Here is a 17,422-nt window from a genome sequence, read left to right as displayed (position 1 = left end):
CTGTATATATCTTGTTTGATTGCTCTTGTAGCACTTTCCTGACTTCTTCCTTAATTTTCTCAACTCCATTGTAAAGTGTTTTGAAACATTTTATAATTATTTTTCTGAATTCTTTCTCAGGCATTTCCAGGGCCTGCCCTCTTTCCAGAATGGAGTCCAGATCTACTTCTGGGTCCTTTGTCTCAGATATTTTATTTTTTTTCTGGACATGTGCTGATATGGTCATCTGTTTTTGCTTCTTGGACATGTTTGATGTTTATCTGTGGCCCAAATATTTTGGTACTTTTTTTTTATGCTTTCTGGTTTCTTCCAAGAAGATGTGGTCAGGGTGTGATCTTCTCTCTTCACTCTTCTTATTGCTTGACTCAGAGTAACTTTCAGAGGTGCTGCCTGTTTCCTTGTTATCTGGCAACTGGTTTTGGTTATTGCCTGGGTTTTGGTGTTTTATATGGTGTGATTGCAACTTGGCTATTTGGCAGCAGTTGCTGACTCTTCTCGTGTAATGTAGGGAGACAAAGAGTCCTCCAATAGCAGAAGGGAGGCTTGAAACAGCCAAACAACAGCAGCCGGGTGGAAAACAAAGTCAGAATCAAAAGCAAAAACAAAAATGGGAGGAAGAGGAAAAAGGGAAAAAGGAAAAATAGAGAAAAGAAAAATAAAACCCAGAAGAAAATAATGCAGGACCGGCAAGATCAAGGCTTAATACAGCAGTCTCTAATCACAGAGAAGGGGAGGAGAGGGTGAGAAGAAAAAGAGAGGGAAAAGAAAAGAAAAGAAAAAAAATATATATATAATAAAACCAGAAGAAAATGATATAGCACCAGCTAAAACAAGACTCAATACCGTGTTCTCCACTCACAAAAAAGAGGGAGTTGGGCAGAGGAGAAAAAGAAGAAGAAAAAATGAAAAAAGAAAGAGAAAAATAATTAGTATTAAAAAAAAAAAAAAAACCAACAACAATAAGAAGAAAATATGTGGCTTAATGTAGGTATGTCTTTAATGTCCTAACTCTATTTCGGTCACTCTGCTCTCCCCTGCTGGTTATTAGGCGCTGTCGAGTCGATTGCGACCCGTAACAACCCTGTATAGGGTTTCTGAGGAGCAGTTGGTGGGCTTAAACCACCGATCCTGAAGTTCAAAAGGCTCAGTAGTGGCGCCCCAGCCCTCAGAGCCACGCTGGGACTCCTGCTACACCAGCTGTAAAAGGGAGACCCAGATAGGGTTCCCGAGGAGCAGCTGGTGAGCTTGAACCACTGACCTTGCAGTTCAATAAGCAGGGTGGATCCCACAGGGGTTCTAGGAGGCTGGGTGGGGCTCTAGCTTGTTATGGTGTGTGGGCGGGGTCAGCAGGGTGCGGGCGGGCTGTCTGAGGCGGGGTTACAATCCTGTGGGGGGAGCCTGGTGGGCGGGGTTGGGTAGTGTGCAATCAGGTTGTGCGCAGCTAGCACAAGGTACTGCAAGCAGTGCGGGCAGGGGGGTGGGATTTGGGCGTCCAGTGTGGGGCTTTAGCCTGTTATGGCGTGTGGGCGGTGTCAGCAGGGTGTGTGTGCACTCCAAGGGTTAGGGCACTCTCCGGTGGATGCTCACAGTCCGGTGTGGTCTGGGTCCAGGAAGGCGGGGGTGCGGGGATTGAGGGGGCAATGGGGCGGGTGAGCGAGGTTCAGTTGGGCGGCGTAGAGGTCACTCGGCCGGGTGGACACAGTCCTTGCCCGAATGACATCAGACAATCGCAGTTTTTTCCTCCTCTCTTTGTTGACTGATGATTCTCTGCCCACTGCAAGTGCCAAAATTACACGGTGGGGCAGATGACTCTCACTTTCTCTTCCCCTTGTCTCCAGTGGCTCCCCCTGTTCAATAATCACTGGAAGCACTGCTTTCGGTTGGTTCCAGCCCCGCCTCCCAAGCTCAAAGGAGTTGGGGCTGTGCTGCACGTAGCAGTGGGTACAAGTTTAAAAAGCCAGTGGTTCCTCAGTACGGTGATTTTTTTTTTAAAAAAAAAAAGCTAGTTTAAGATTTTGAAGTACTGAGACTTATTGTGGCTGTAAGGGTGTGGGTTTGCCACAGGAAGTTTTCTTTTGTGAGTTCCCCTCCCCCGAACCGAGCCTCACTCATCCATGCCTTCTGACCGCTGTGGCAAACCAGAAGTCCCCTCCCCCATATTCTTAAACTAAACTCCCTCTTGCACCCTTGTAAGCCAGTCACTTCATGCCTTTATTGCCCCCTCATTTTAGGTAGCCAATGTCTAAGTTGCCCATCCCTATCTACCCTGTGCACAGAGGGGATAGCATTGACGCTTGATGTGAAGACTCTTTCCCTCTCTGTTGGTATTTAGAGTAACTACCGCTCTGATTATAGGTCAGGTTCATCATGAAGATGTATCTTCTGTCACTGTAGCTGTTCCAGTCTGCTTGTCCTTTCTAGTGGGAATGTCTCACCTTATAAGGTTCTGGATCGGACTCAGGATTCCACCTAAGGTCCTATACTCTGTAAAGGCTTTGCATGAGGCCTATTTCACTGGGCAAGTTGTAGAACCCCTTTTAGGTATTCCAATCAGTTATAGGCTGAATGTGGGCTTACAAGTTTTCTCTAATCATGTTTCCCAACATTCCTTTCTATCCGACTCATGTGTCTATTTTACAATAGTAGACAAGGGAAAGTTCTCAACATTCCTTTCTATCCGACTCATGTGTCTATTTTACAATAGTAGACAAGGGAAACTAATATTCATAAGGCAGTCAAGGATTTTAGTATTATTTACCCTCTTCAAGCTATACCTAGATCCTTGTATCCCAGAGCCGTGTTGTTCCAAGGTTAGGTATGCATCACTATTTACCTCTGTCCCACTAGGCCATGCAAACTTGTCTCAGTGCTCTTCTATCTATCTCGTACTTCTCCCTCCTCCCCACTTCTTAGATTGCCCTCCCCAACACCCAAACTAAACCCCCAACACCAACCCCATTGTGGTTACCTTATATTCCATTAGTTCTTTCCTCCATTTAAGACAGTCTATTTTATCCAGTAATCTACCTGACCTTCCCACCACCTGGATCTCTGTTCTTCTGTGTGTTTACCTTCTTTCACATTGTAATTGTTTTGATCATAGACTGACCTCCCAGATCCTCTGTTCTTAAAATTTATTCTGTTCTTGACTCTTCCATGTGTCAACTGAGTTCAGGTTGATGCTGCCATGTACGTCATTCTGTAGTTGTGTGTTCTTGTTGGTTCTCAGTCCACAGAACTTCCTTTAGGATGTTTTGCATAGCAGAGTTGGCTTTGGCAAAATCCCTTAGCTTCTGTTTATCCTGGAATGTTTTGATTACACCATCGTATTTGATTCACAGCTTTGCTGGGTAGGGGATTCTTGGGTGGCAGTTTTTTTCTTTCAGGGTTTTATATATGTCTCCCCATTGCCTTCTTGCCTGCATGGTTTCTTTTGAGAAATCCAAGCTTAATCTGATTTTCTTGCCTTTATATGTTATATTTCTCTTTTCCCTAGCTGCTTTAAAGATGCTGTCTTTATCTTTGATTTTGGATAGTTTGATTATTATATGTCTTGGTGATTATCTTTTAAGGTGTATCCATCCTGGGGTTCATTGAGCTTCTTGAATGCTTATCTTTTCACTTTACAGGATGTTAGGAAAATTTTCTTCCGGAAGCTTTTCAACTATCTCCTCTGTGGACTTGTGTGATTTTTCCTGTTATGGAATGCCAATAATTCGTTATTCCAGTTTATGTTATCCAACATGAATCTTAGGCCTTTTCCAGATTTTTTTTTATCTTTCTTTGTGTTTGTTCTTCTGTCTTAGTAATATTGAGAGATTTATCTTCTAGCTCACTAGTTTTGGCTTCTAGCTCTTCATTTCTACTCCTTTGCCCTTTCAGTGTATTGTCCACTTCTGATATTCTATTATTAATCATTTGGACCTCTTTCTGTAGGTTTTGAATTGTTTCCAATGCTGTATTTATCCTATTTGATTGTTCCTGTAGCACTTTCCTGACTTCTTCATTATTTTTCTCACCTCCATTGTATAAGTGTTTTGATATATTTTATAATCATTTTCTGAATTCCTTCTCCGCCATTTCCAAAGCCTGCCTATCTTCCAGTATGGAGTGTAGATCTACTTCCAGCTCATTTGCCTCAGTTACTTTATCTCATTTCTGGACATGTGCAGATATGGTCATCTTCTTCTGTTTTTTGGGCATTTTCAGGGGTTATCTGTGGCGTTAATACTTAGATGGGTGTGTATTTTGGTATTATGCTTTCTGATTACCTCCAGGTAGACATGATCAGGAAATGGGCTTCCTTTTTCACTCTTCTTCTTGAGAAATTTTGAGATGCCGCTGTTTTTGATGTAATTTAGGATTTAATTTTCAGCCTGTTTCCTTTTTTTGTCTGCTTGTCCCAGTCCACAATCCCTGTTCAGGCCTTTTTTCTAGTTATAAACAGTTCAGGGCCGGCTGTGGCCCTTTGGCTTTAATTGGAAACTATCTCTTTAAATTTTGAGGAGATCTGTGCGCATGCGTAGTAGAACCCTCCAAGGGTGGGGATAGGGTGTCCGCTAGCTCAGGGACCCCTATAGTCACCAGAATGGCCGTGCTCAAGATCGCAAGGGACCAACGAACAGATACCAAAAGAAAAGAATGTCCACACCTTTATCTCTGCTATTCTGTCATGTGTCTGGCTGCTCTGATCCTTCCCCTGCTTGGTCTCACCCCAGATGGCAGTTCCTGGAGCAGCTGAGCATCCCGAACTAGAAAGCAATAGATTGCTTGCTTCTGCCACAAATTCCCCCAGCTGTAAGCCTTCCAACCTTTTAAATATTCCTTTATGTGTGTTTCAGAGTTCTGGGACCATTCCCTGAGCCTGCTTCATTGGGTATTCTGTGTTGTTGCTGGCGGAACTCCTTACTACACTTCCACCCTATCCGCCATCTTGTTTGTTCTCTCTTGGTGATTTTCTTTTGGGGTCTATCCTTCCTGGTCTTCATTCAGCTTCTTGAATGCTTATCTTCTCATACTTCAAGATGTTAGGGAAATTATCTTCCAGAAGATCCTCAACTATCACCTATGTGGACGTCTGTGATTCTTCCTGTTCCAGAATGCCAATAATTTTTTAGTTTTTCCTCTTCATGTTTTCCAACATGAATGGTAAACTCTCTTCAGACTTTTTATCCTTTTTTCTGCTTGCTCTTCTATCTTAGCAGTATTGAAAGATTTGTCTTCCTGCTCACTGGTTCTGGCTTCAATCTCTTCAATTCTACTCCTTTGTCCTTTCAGGGTATTGCCCATGTCTAATTTTTATTAATCATCTGCACCTTTTTTTGCAGGTTTTGAATTGTTTCCAATACTATATCTATCTTGTGTGATTGCTCCTGTTGCACTTGCCTGGCTTCTTATTTTCCTCCACCCCTCTGTGAAGCATTTGGATTTGTCTCCATATCATTCTTCTGAATTTCTTCTCAGGCAGATCCAAAGCCTGCTCTTCTAATAGGAAGTCTGCGTCAGCCTCCAGCTCATTTGTCTCAGTTACTCTTTTCTGTTTCTGGATATGTGCTGAGTTTTTTTGTTGTTTTTTTCTTGGACATTTTCAATAGTTGAGGTGTTTTCAGTGATTAAACGAATGTATGTTGCTGTGTTGTTAAACTTACTGAGTGTCTCCTGGTGGATGAGATCTGGAGATATAGGCTTCCGTTTTCACGCCTCTCTTTTTTTAAATTATTATTTTTTTTTATTGTCTGATAGTTTACATGGGGGAACATTAGTTGACATTCATTCTAGCATACATCGTTTTATTGCCATAGTTACCATCCCGTCATCAACCAACCAAAGGGTATACCCTGCAAGTCCCCCTTCCCCCCAACCCCCGATGCTAAGCACACAGCCCCTTTCCCTCTCTGGATCCCAAGTCTTCAGCCCCTCCCATCTCTTCATGTCATCCTCTCTGTCTCCATCTCAGGCCTCACTGCTTCTCTGGGTGGGGTCTCGCTCTCCGCTCTTCTCCAGTGATGGTCCCAGGGCTCTCTGCTCCTAGACTGAAAGGTTAATCACTCCCCTCCTTGCTATAAAATATCCACCTTTACATTTCCAGTCCTCACAATCAGTCCTGATATGAATTATTTTCCCTTGCATCACAAGAGACCCATCTGCATTTATTTTCATCAGCCTTTCCTAGACAGGTTGGGTACTACTCACTGGAGACTCTACCATCCTCCCTACCCTGTTGATCTAGGTTACCTCTTGAAAGCTTGCATGCCAATCACTTCTTACCTTTGTATCCCTCCCCCCCATTTTGGGTAGCCAATGTTCAAGTTGCCCATCCCTATCTACTCTTTGTGCGGAGGGGGTGGTACTTGGAGTAGGGATTTGTTTACTCTTTTGAGGTACTGCATTTATAGGTGTAGGTCAGGTTTATCAAGTTGTATCAGATGATGCTTTTTTCTTCCCTTTCTTTTCCCCCCCCCCTCTTCTTTCTTCTTCAGGTTAAGCTCTGTTCATCCAGTCATTGAAGCCAGGTCAAGTGGGTATCATCTGCAAGTGTGGGTGTTCTTGCGTCTGTCCGCCCTCTTCTTATCAGCTGATTGCTTTGCTTCCCAGTCTAGTCCTCTGTGGCTGTGTCTCTGACTCTGAGCCCATGAGTCCCCGGGTCCTGCTTCGCTGCTGGCCGACCAAGTCTCCACCCGGATTCCCAGTAGTCTGCCAAACGATGTAGGACTTAGCTCGCCGCTTCATTGATGTTCATCGGTTGCTTCTCCTTATGGGTAACGTGCGTGGTCACCAATCAGAGTGTGTATTTCCACTGCATCTTGGTCTTGGAGAGGATTTGCACTGAGAGGACTCAACCACTTGCCTTAATGTCTCCTAGGCAAGGGACTTGCTTGTTCTTGTGGTAACAATCAGACTGCCTTTCTTGTTTTGTATTTTTCCAGTAGATATTTCTCTCGAGATGTGTCTTCTGTTTTTCTGGTTGTTCCAGGCTGGTCTGCATGTCCTTTCAAGAGGACAGTTTTCCGTCTCTGAAGGTCTGGATTGTGTTTCAGGTTTACATCTATAGTCTTGTGTAATGCAGAGGCTTCTCAGGAAACCTCCTTTACTGGATACATTGTAGCCCCATTTTAGATATTCCAATCAGTTTTAGGCAGAAGACGGACTTATAAGCTTTCTGTGGTGATATTTCTGGCTATTCCTTTCTATACTCTGCTGTGTCTGTTTTATAATATAATGCATGCAAATCCAAGGTTCAAGAATCAGCCAAGCATCTTACCATTATTCCCCCCTTTTCCCCATTCCAACCATGTCCCAGTCTGTGTAACCCAGAGCCCTGTTGTTCCAAGGCTGTGCCTACAACATTTTTTACCTCTGTCCCATTTAGCTCATTCCTACTTGTCTAATTGTTCTCCCGTCTGCTTTGTTCTTCCATTTCCCTCTCCCTATTTGTATATTGCCCCCCTCCCCAACACCCAAACTATCCCGTGTCTATTCCCTGCCCTGTGCCCCACCTTCCCCTCCCGTCCTTAACACCTACGCCCTAGCATCCAGTTAATCATCCACTTTAGTGGAATAGTATAGGATCTTTTTCTTAGTCTTTTACAGTAGTGGACCTATGCAGTATTTTTCCTTTTGTGATTGAATAATTTCACTCAACATAGTGTTCTTAAGGTTCATCCATGTTAGGAAGTGGCATGCAGCTTCCTTGTTATTTTTCAAGGTAGCATAGTACTCCATTGTGTGTATGTACCACAGTTTGTTTATCCAATCTTCAGTTGATGGGCACTTTGGTTGTCTCCATCTTTTTGCTATTGTAAATAGTGCTGCTGTGAACCTTGGTGTGCCACGTCTCTTATTACTCAACTGCAAGCTATCTTAACAAGCATTGGCTCTCTGTGTAATGCCTAGCAGCTGGTATTGGCTCCTGTCTGGATGGTGGGATATTATGGGGTATGCTTGTAGCTTGGCTATATGGCCATGATTGCTCTCTCGTCTTGGGTAACGTAGGGACAGAAAGCTCCCACCCCCACGAATAAAGTAAGTTCAAAAGGACCCAAAACAGAAAAACCATAAAAGCACAGACAAAAACCAACACACAAAAACAAAACCCTAGCAGACAGTCCAGTAGCCTTTGCTGTACAGGTCAGAGTGCATGCACAGTAGAAACCTTCAGTGGTGGTGGTGGGGAGTGTCCACTCACTCAGGCCCCTCCTCTAGTCGCCACAATGGAGGTGCGCAGATAGATAATGAGAAATGAATGGAGGAAAGATTGTACACAATTATTTTCTCTGAATATCAGTTAGGTATCTGAGTATGCACAGCATGATTCTCAAAATGGCAGCATTCTTCCATATAGTAGTTGGTGTTGACTCTTGCCTTTTATGTTGGGGTTTTACAAGGTACAAATAAGGCTTGGCTGTATGGCCAGACCTGCTGTCTCTTGTTAGGTAAGGGTCCCACCCAGGTAAGAGTCAACTTTAGTGCTAAATCCGAGTCAGACGTCATAAGAAGCAGCCAAAAATTAGCTTGGGGGACGGCTGGGGCTTTCAGGGATTTCCTTTTTGTGCCGTGGCGAAATTGTACCCTGTGGGCGCAACACTGGACCCTTTTGGGGTGCACTCCCACCCTCCTGAAGGTGTCCGGGCTGGGCTTTAGAGGGTGCAACAGGGAAGAAGAGGAAAAAACAGTGAAAAAAGCCATTACACCTCTTTTTTCACAAGTTGCTCCTTGGCTTTAGCACTGTGTCAGCCTGGCTGTGGGCCCGCCCTGTGATCTCAGCCCAGGCTGAGGGTCCTACAGGAAGGGTCCCGATGGATTCGGAAATCTCTGTGTATTCCCGCCACAGTTAGACTTCTCCACTGGTGGGCCCCCGAAACTGCTCCCCCTGCACTTTATATTAGATCTAAAGCTCTGTAACTGTTCCGGCAAGGTGCCTTCTCTGTATTTTTTCACATCTCCGCCAAGGAGCCTTCACTGCCTGTCTCTGCTTCTCCTGCCCCCAAACTGGAAATCTCTAGACTTATTGTTAAGATGTTGCATGTGAGAAGGTGGGAAATAAATCTGACAAAAATTCAAGGGTCTTCTGGTGGTGTCAGTTCCGACTCAGCAACCCTGTACAGGGTTTCTGAGGCTATAAATCTTTATGGGAGCAGAAAGCATCATCTTTCTGTTGCAGAACAGCTCGTACTTTTGAACTATCGACCTTGGGATCAGCAGCCCAATTTGTAATCACGGCACTACCAGAGCTCCTTAGGGACCTTCTACTTTAGAGAAATTTCTAAGGGTCTTGTGATAGTAGCCAGACATAGGAGAAAAGACTTGGTGTTCTGCTTCCATAAGGACTGCAGTCTAGGAAACCCTATGGGATAGTTGTGCTCTCTTAGGTACTGTCACTGTGAGTTGAAATTGACTCAGCAGCACACAGCAGTTATATGAAGCACGCCCCACTTCTACATTACTTTTTTTCTTCCAGTCTACGGCCTGAAGGGGGAACTCCCTATTATCAGTTGACTAAGGAAGAGAGAAACTCAGGCCAAGTTTGCATAAGTCCTCTGTGATATGTAGGTACCACCCCGATGGGGAATGCTGCAAGCACTCCAGTCTCTTTCTGGGACTTTTCTGAAGAACACTGGTAAAGGAAAATCTCATAGTTTTCCAAACATCAAGAAATGTACTGCACTTCAGTTTGAAAGTACAAATGGCCAAATATGGCCAGTGGTTTTGCAGGATGGTCAGGAACTAGAAAGAAACATGACTGGAAGTTGGTGACAAGGAGGTTAGGGGAGAAGTGTGTGGCTAGACATCACTGAATGGACTGAAAACACGGTGACAATTGTGTCTCGTGAATGCTCACAAAAATGTGACCTCAGTGGAGGTGTGCCATGGAGTCAGTTCTGACTCCTAGCGACCCTGTACAGGGTTTCCAAGGCTGTAAATCTTTACGGGAGCAGAAAGCCTCATCTTTCTCCCATGGAACTGCTGGTAGTTTCCAACTGCAGAGCTTGAGGTTAGCAGCCCGACTCGTAACCACTATGCTACCAGAGCTCCTTGTGACCTCAGTAGAGGAGGGGGTTTTGTTCGTTTGTTTTTTTAATAAAGTGGATAGAATCACCTGTTATCTGAATACCAGTAAGTCTCTTTCCCCAACCACTTGTTGTCCCGTAGTATCATGTGCACAGTGGCTGTGGTACAGGGATGAAAGTTATGCATGGGCTCAACAATGTGGATTTCCACTCACTAAGTAATTTATTAGAGACCAACATGAAGTTCCTGAAATGGCACCATTACCCAGAGTGATCTGCCAACCACCTGGTGGCAGGTTGATCACGTTGAATTGCATCCATCGTGGAAGGAGCAACGTTCTGTTCTTATAAGAATAGATACACTCTGAATATTGATTGTTCCTTCCCTGAATGCAATGCTTGTGGCAAAACTACCATCTGTGGCTTACAGACATGCTTATTTACTGTCAGAGTATCCCACATAGCATTACCTCTAACCAAGGCACAATAAAAACAGAGGGAATAGAAGAAAATACTGTTGAATGATGATGCATGAATCATTTTAATGAAACGAAACAGGATAGGACCAGTGTAAAACCGATGTGCTCCATGTAAACCATCACTCAATTCACAATAAAAACTAAAAAAAAAAAAAAAACCAAAGGAGCATAGAAGTAGAACTTTTGATTCTAAGATGATTACTGTAAAGATTTAAAAAATGTAGATGTTATGCTGCAGTCTAGGGGAGAAAAGCAGCTTCTAGAGTAGTCTGATGGCTGATGGGGCCGGGTCCTACTGGATCGACTCTGCCTACGGCCCATATGCATAAGAAAAGTGGAATCTTTACTCTTTCTCTTATCTAGTATTGTAAAATAGACTGCGTGTGTGGTTTTTTTTCCCCCCCAGCCTATGTACAGGGTCGCTATGAGTTGTAACTGACTTCACCGCACATAACAACAACAACATATATAGGATATGGGTCCTTAGGTAGGAAATCTGAGTCCCACCCAGAACTTTTGCTGTTGTTCCTAAGTGCTTTCAAGTCGGTTCCACCTCTCAGCAACCCTGTATAGGATTTCCCAGGAGTAGCTGGTAAGCTTGAACCAAGAACTTTTGGAGTCCGTAAAACTACATTCACATCCTCCGTGCCATTTTTACAACTGTCAAATGAAAATTCAGTTTATCAGAAAGCTGTTGCCGTTGTTAAGTACCGTCAAATCTGTTACAGCTCATAGCAACTCTGTAGAGGGTTTCCAAGAAGAAGCTTATGGGTTTGAACCATGGCCGTGAGATTAGCAGTCTGGTGTTTATCATACAGCACCATACCAGGACTCCATCAGAAAGCTAATAGGATGTTATTTAAAGCAAGCAAAGCACACTCCTCCACCATTACTAAAACTTGGCTAATAGCACTGCCCAGCCTTTACAGTCTTGCTAAGTATCTTTGAATTTACTCAACCTGTTGTCAAACCATAGTTCTCGACTGGCATATTCCATATCAAAACTTCATTTTCTTGTTCTCATTTCATTTTCTCTAGATGCTGGCTGTGGTCCTCCAGGCAGATATGACTCTATGAAGCTCAAGGGTACCATTCAAGAGAGTTATGCTGTTGGTGCGACAGTAGAGTATGAGTGTCGCTTAGGATACATGCTGAAGCCTGCCGCTGGCACAACTACTATTTGTAAGGCTGATAAGTCATGGTCAGTTATCGAAGAAGCTTGTACAAGTAAGTAAACCACACTGTTTTTGTTTTCTTGTATGCTTTACTAACTCTTGAGACTTTTCTCACATTTTTACATGTACATTCCAGTATTGCAATGAAGATTTTCTTGTGAAACTAGGTTTTAAAAAGCAATGCATTCTTTTCAAACGTTCAGCAATCTTCAGGGAATCTTCTTCTTGGCAATGGGTTTCCTGGCTACATGTGAATCTGAGTTTGTTCTTGTTAACAGTGAAGTCAACAAAATAGCATTTCCCTTTAATTCAAAAGAGCAATGTAGAATTTTGATTTTTGACTCAAATAATGTTTTGAAGCTGTCATGAAAACCAAATTTTAAACTTATTGTCTTTTAGGAAAATCATGTCCCAATCCAGGAGAACCCAAGAATGGCCAAGTTATCCATGTAAATAAAACCTTGGAGTTTGGCTCACAGGTTGAATTTGCTTGTAACGAGGGGTAAGTTGCTCCTTAGAGGAAATGAGACAAATGTTATTCATTTCATTTTCATTTTGCTTCTCTTCTTAGACGTTCTTAGTCCATTTTGCTGAAAAATTGTGCTTATTCAGATGCCTCTTTGCATTTTCAGAGAGACTGGGAAGATGATATTAAATAGAAAATTGAATGAAGGAAGCAAAACTATATAGTATCTCATACTGTTTAACAAACAGTAAGTCTATTGAAAGCACTAAAATCATTGGTTGCATTGTGTTTAACAGCCAGGTGCATGTAACCCTATTTTTAAATGCCAACTCTTAGATTTGAAGTAGACCTTAACAGAAGTAGAAGGTAGAATTGCTAATCAAAGATGTTCTTATATCCAGACTATAACTGTGTACACTGTGTTATTAGACCCAAACTGAACTGATTAACCTTGACTGTCATCCGAATCAAGAGATCTCTTAGTAGGAAAACCTTCTCTTAGAGACTGTTGTCAAGGAGTAAAGCTTCTCACAAAAACAGACACTGAGCACTCAGTGTCCTTTCAAACTCACTGCCATGTAGTCGGTTCCGACTCACAGTGACCCTACACTGGCTTTCCAAGGCTGTCAGTCTTTACGGGACAGGGGTGGACAGTCTTATCTTTCTCTTGCAGAATGGCTTGGCGGGTTTGAGCCACCAACCTTGCAGTTAGCAGTACAATGCTTATCCTGCCATGCCACCAGAGCACCTTTAATAATATACATATTAGGAATATTGGACATTCATGAAAAATGTACTTCGAGAGAACTCATAAATGTACTTTACTATCAGATGGAAAAAATGAGTGACCCTCGGGAAGTCAGCTGTGAATATGTGCTGGCAGTTTCACTGATGATTTTTTTTTGACTTGATAAAAATCCTGGAATATCCAGGGAGTGTTGTTGTGAAGTGCCATTGAGTCAGTTACAAACCTGTATAGGGTTTCCGAGGAGCTGTTCAAACCAACCTTGCAGTCCAGTGCATTAACCCACAGCACCATGCCAGGACTCCTTAGGCGAGAGCCTCAAAGACACTTGGAGCAATGCTACAAGTTTAAGGCAGAGAAAGTTGTAAAACCTCATTGAGAAATACTATAGATCCTGAAAGTTCTCAAAGCAAAATAGCAAATGAGAAGTGCCCAACGTGTAGAATTATCTATGACAAACTGAGAGTCCAGAAGGAAAGAGATTATTGCGAGCTTGAACCATCTGAGAAGATTTTAGAGAGAGGTAGTCCTTAGTTACTTACTGCATTACTAAAAAGTTATTGACTTGTTCAAATGTGGAACTGGGACTCCAATCCAAGCAGTCTGCTCTAGAGCCTGATCTTTGTTCTTTGATCCATGTTCTCATTGTGCAGAACTGAATGCACTAAAAGGCACAGAATTGAATATGTAACATGATTCATGAGAATGCTAATGTAGCTTGACACCTTGACCTTTGACATGTATGTATTCAAATGAAGATACTGTTTATGAAATTAAATTGTAGATTTAGCTAGTACATTTACTATATGGCATTTATGAAACCTCTTCCTGAAATGACTGCACTGTAGAAAAACAAGCATATTAAAACAAAACAAAAAAAATCCCTGTATTATTTATTATGTACATGTTGTTAACTGCTATAGAAAACAATTATCTTTTTTTTTTTCTCCTGTAGTTATAGATTAATTGGGCAAAAAACTATATATTGTGAGCTTCTTGAGACAAACCAAGTTGATTGGAGCAATAGTAATCTTCCAGTATGCGACGGTAAGTAATTTCTGTTTTTAACATTTAGATCAGTAATTCTCAAGCTTTTTGACCTCTGGTGGACCCATTTACATTTTTAAATTCAAGCGCCCCCCCCGAACTTTCCTTTTACATCTGTTGATATTCATTATACTGGAGTTAAAAGTGTGAAGTTCAAAAATTTATTTATTCATTTTTTGGAAATAGTAAATGTAATACATGTTGACATATGTCATATATTTGTATGAAAAATACAGCTTTTCAAAAATGAAAAGATAGCGAGACTAGCGGCATTCTTTTACAATGTTTTGAAAATGTCTTCAATATCTGGTTTAAGAGAAGACATCAGGGTGCTTGTATTTACTTCTGCATTCAATCTGTTGCAATATTTACACAACTAGTGGTGGTGGTGGTGGTTGGTGGTGTGCCGTGGAGTCAGTTCTAACTCTTAGCAACCCTACATAGGGATTCTGAGGATGTAAACCTTTACAGGAGTAGAAAGCCTCATCTTTATCCCGCAGAATGGCTAGCAGCCTGATTCCTAACCACTATACAACCAGAGCTCCTGGACATCACAAGAATGAAGTGAAAAAAGCCAGTAATTTATTAGTATTATTGTGAACCATTAACTTATTTGTAAATTATAAAGCATTTTTTTTCTCAATTGGAATTCATTTCTATATTTACTTACAAACTCAAATTCAAATATCAGATTCTATAATGATTAATGACAGGTAAATACAGGCATTCCAGACCTTCTTAAGAAAATGGGTTTTATTCTGATAGCTTATTCAAACTAACATTTTGAATTGGGATAATGCATATTCTAATAGAAACGCTCTTCTGATTGGCTATCGGATTCACAACTGGCTTGCAGAAATTGTATGTTGATGAATTTATTGAAGGCAGTTCATCAAATTCAGCTAATGATAACTTAGTCCTTTGCCTTTTTGCCTTTCATTTCCTATTTGATGTATATATGTGTATATACATGTATGACTAATGTCCTCTTTCCCCTTTTTTAAGTGGTTAAGTGTATACCACCTAAAGACATACAAAATGGAGAATACAGCAACTATGGAAAGGAGGTCTATGAATATAGTGAAGCAGTGCGTTATAAATGTAAGGCACATGCACCAGATCCATATTCACTTGTTGGAGCAGAAAAACTGTTTTGTACTACCACCGGGGAATGGAGTAGTGAGCCTCCTCAGTGTAAAGGTAATGCTCTTGATACTTATATCATTCTCCACTCGTAAATAGCCTGAAAATAGTCTGTATAGAATTTCACTTACATTTGAAAAAAGAAAGTCAAACTATATATGTGCGTTTTCTTCTTACAAAATTAGTTTCCTGTTGAATTTAATATAGGTCAAGCAGCGTTGATAATAGTTCTAATTGAAGGAAACCACCACTTCCAGTATTCTTTGCGTTTGAATTTGTACATTGTGAACTATTGTGTATAAATGTGTGTTAGGATTTTTTTTTTTTTTTTTTTGCATTGGAGGGAAACAAAAATCCCAAACATGCTGCCTTAAAATTAAGGTTTTCTCTTCTCTGGGTAATGGGTATAGTACCTTGTTAATAGAATAAATGTCTCACTGACAACAGTGATAAACTATGGAGAAAATACAGAAAGCCTAGATGTGTAAGGCTCTGGAGAGTTATCAGAAGACAATGTAACCACTGAAAGAAGGGAATAATAACAAAATGTAAACTCTTTGAGTACACATGGAATATCTGCAAAGATAGGGCATTTTCCAGGCCATAATGCAAATTTCAGAAAACTGCAATCATTTAATACTCAGATCAAAATGGAATGAAAGTGAAAATCATTAATAGAGATTTCTGAAAAATCCTCAATCTTTGGGAATTACGTAGTATACTTATAAAAAACTTATTTATCAAAGAGGAACTCAGATGGGAAATTAGAAAATATTTTGAATAAAAATAAATATAAAACATCAAAATTTGCGGATAGAGCTAAAGCATTGTTTACTGAGACATTTATCACATGAAATGCTCATATTGGAAAACAAAAAGTCTCAAGTCAGTTTTGTCCATTTCTAAATAAACCTAAATCCAAAGCAAGCAGATGGAAGGAAATAATAAAGGTAGAGTAAAATCCAATGAAACTGAAAAGACAAAAAAAAGTAGAGAAAACTAATAAAATCAAAAGCTGGTTCTTGCAGATCAATAAAATGGATATACTTACAGTCAGAATACAAAGTATAAAGCCAAGACATAAATTGCCCTTATCAGGAATGAGAAAGAGGACTTTCATTAAATATCCTGCAGGCAATGAAAAGATAAAAAGGGAATATTATGAACTCCTTTGTCACTCTAAGTCTGTCATTCAGATGAAGCTGAGAGATTCCTTGAAAGACACTAAATACCAAAATGTACTCAAATATAAATAATGTGAATTGTCCTAAATCTAGTGAAGAAATAGAATTTGTATGCTAAAGCTTTATCCCAAAGAGAACCCCAAGCCTAGATATGGCTTCAAGGGGCTGATTCTACAAAAACTGAAGGAATAAACAATAGGAATTCTATGCAAACTCGTCAAGAAAATACAGGAGGAGGGAACACTTCTTAGCTCATTTTTGAAGATGGTGTTATTACCCTGATACCAAAACCAGACAAAAACATTATGTGAAAATTATGGACAATACTCTTGAATAAGGATAGAGCCAGAACTTCCCAATAAAATATTAGAAATCAAATCCACTTGGTGCAAATTGATGTGACTCCATGTGTGTCAGAGTAGAACTGTGCTCCATAGGATGTTTAGTGGTTGAGTTTTTGATGTCAACCCTTGAACCTTACAACATTTCAGCTGTTAACCATTTGAACCATGCAAGGACTTTGTAAATCAAATTTGATCCTATATAAAAGAATAATATAAGCAATTAGGATTTAACTCATGAGTTCAAGATTGATTTAACATAAAAATTAATCAGTATAATTTATAATATGTAGAGACTATAAAGAGACAATATGATCACTTTAATCGAGGCAAAGAAAGAATTTGACACAATTCATCATCCTTTCATGATAAAGTATCTCAAAAAACTAGGAAGAGAAGGGAATGAATTACCTCAGTCTAAATATGGCTTCAAAAAAGTCTCCGGTGATATCCTGGTCAAGGGAGCAAAGGAGATGGTGATAGCTGTAGATGTCATGAGGTGAGCCAGAATAAGGTCACCATTGCAAATCTAATAGGAAAAGACCCAGTAGAGTGTAGACAAGATGTTGTCATTTGTCCTGATTCCAGCTGTCAATGCAAAAAAAAAAAATTTTTTTTAAATGGAGGAACGATATGACCCAATGGCTCTGCCTTGGAGGTAATCTGGGTGAACTGAATTTATTTTAGTCTGGCTGTGGAAGAGAGTCTGAAGGAACAAGAGTATAAGAAGAAAGGACTTGGATTTCTCATCATCTATGCAGGCCCTCCTCTCCTGGTTCATGAAATCGGGTTGGAAGCAAAGTTACAACACACTCTCTTGCTAAAAAACAAAACG

The 17,422-nt window shown here is 40.9% G+C and overlaps 1 protein-coding gene across 1 annotated transcript in view; it reads left to right on the top strand.

The window, feature by feature from the left end:
• CD46 (CD46 molecule, complement regulatory protein) overlaps window positions 1-17,422 on the top strand; it is a 112,344-nt gene that overhangs the window by 28,354 nt on the left and 66,568 nt on the right. Inside the window, exons 4-7 of the mRNA XM_006834200.1 lie at window positions 11,525-11,713; window positions 12,061-12,163; window positions 13,828-13,919; window positions 14,925-15,119. Coding sequence (XP_006834263.1) covers window positions 11,525-11,713; window positions 12,061-12,163; window positions 13,828-13,919; window positions 14,925-15,119 — 579 coding nt within the window. The remainder of the gene's footprint in view (window positions 1-11,524; window positions 11,714-12,060; window positions 12,164-13,827; window positions 13,920-14,924; window positions 15,120-17,422) is intronic.

The sequence above is a fragment of the Chrysochloris asiatica genome, unplaced genomic scaffold, assembly GCF_000296735.1.
Source record: "Chrysochloris asiatica unplaced genomic scaffold, ChrAsi1.0 scaffold00009, whole genome shotgun sequence".
Taxonomy (NCBI): domain Eukaryota; kingdom Metazoa; phylum Chordata; class Mammalia; order Afrosoricida; family Chrysochloridae; genus Chrysochloris; species Chrysochloris asiatica.
This window is presented reverse-complemented; position numbering and strand designations above follow the sequence as displayed.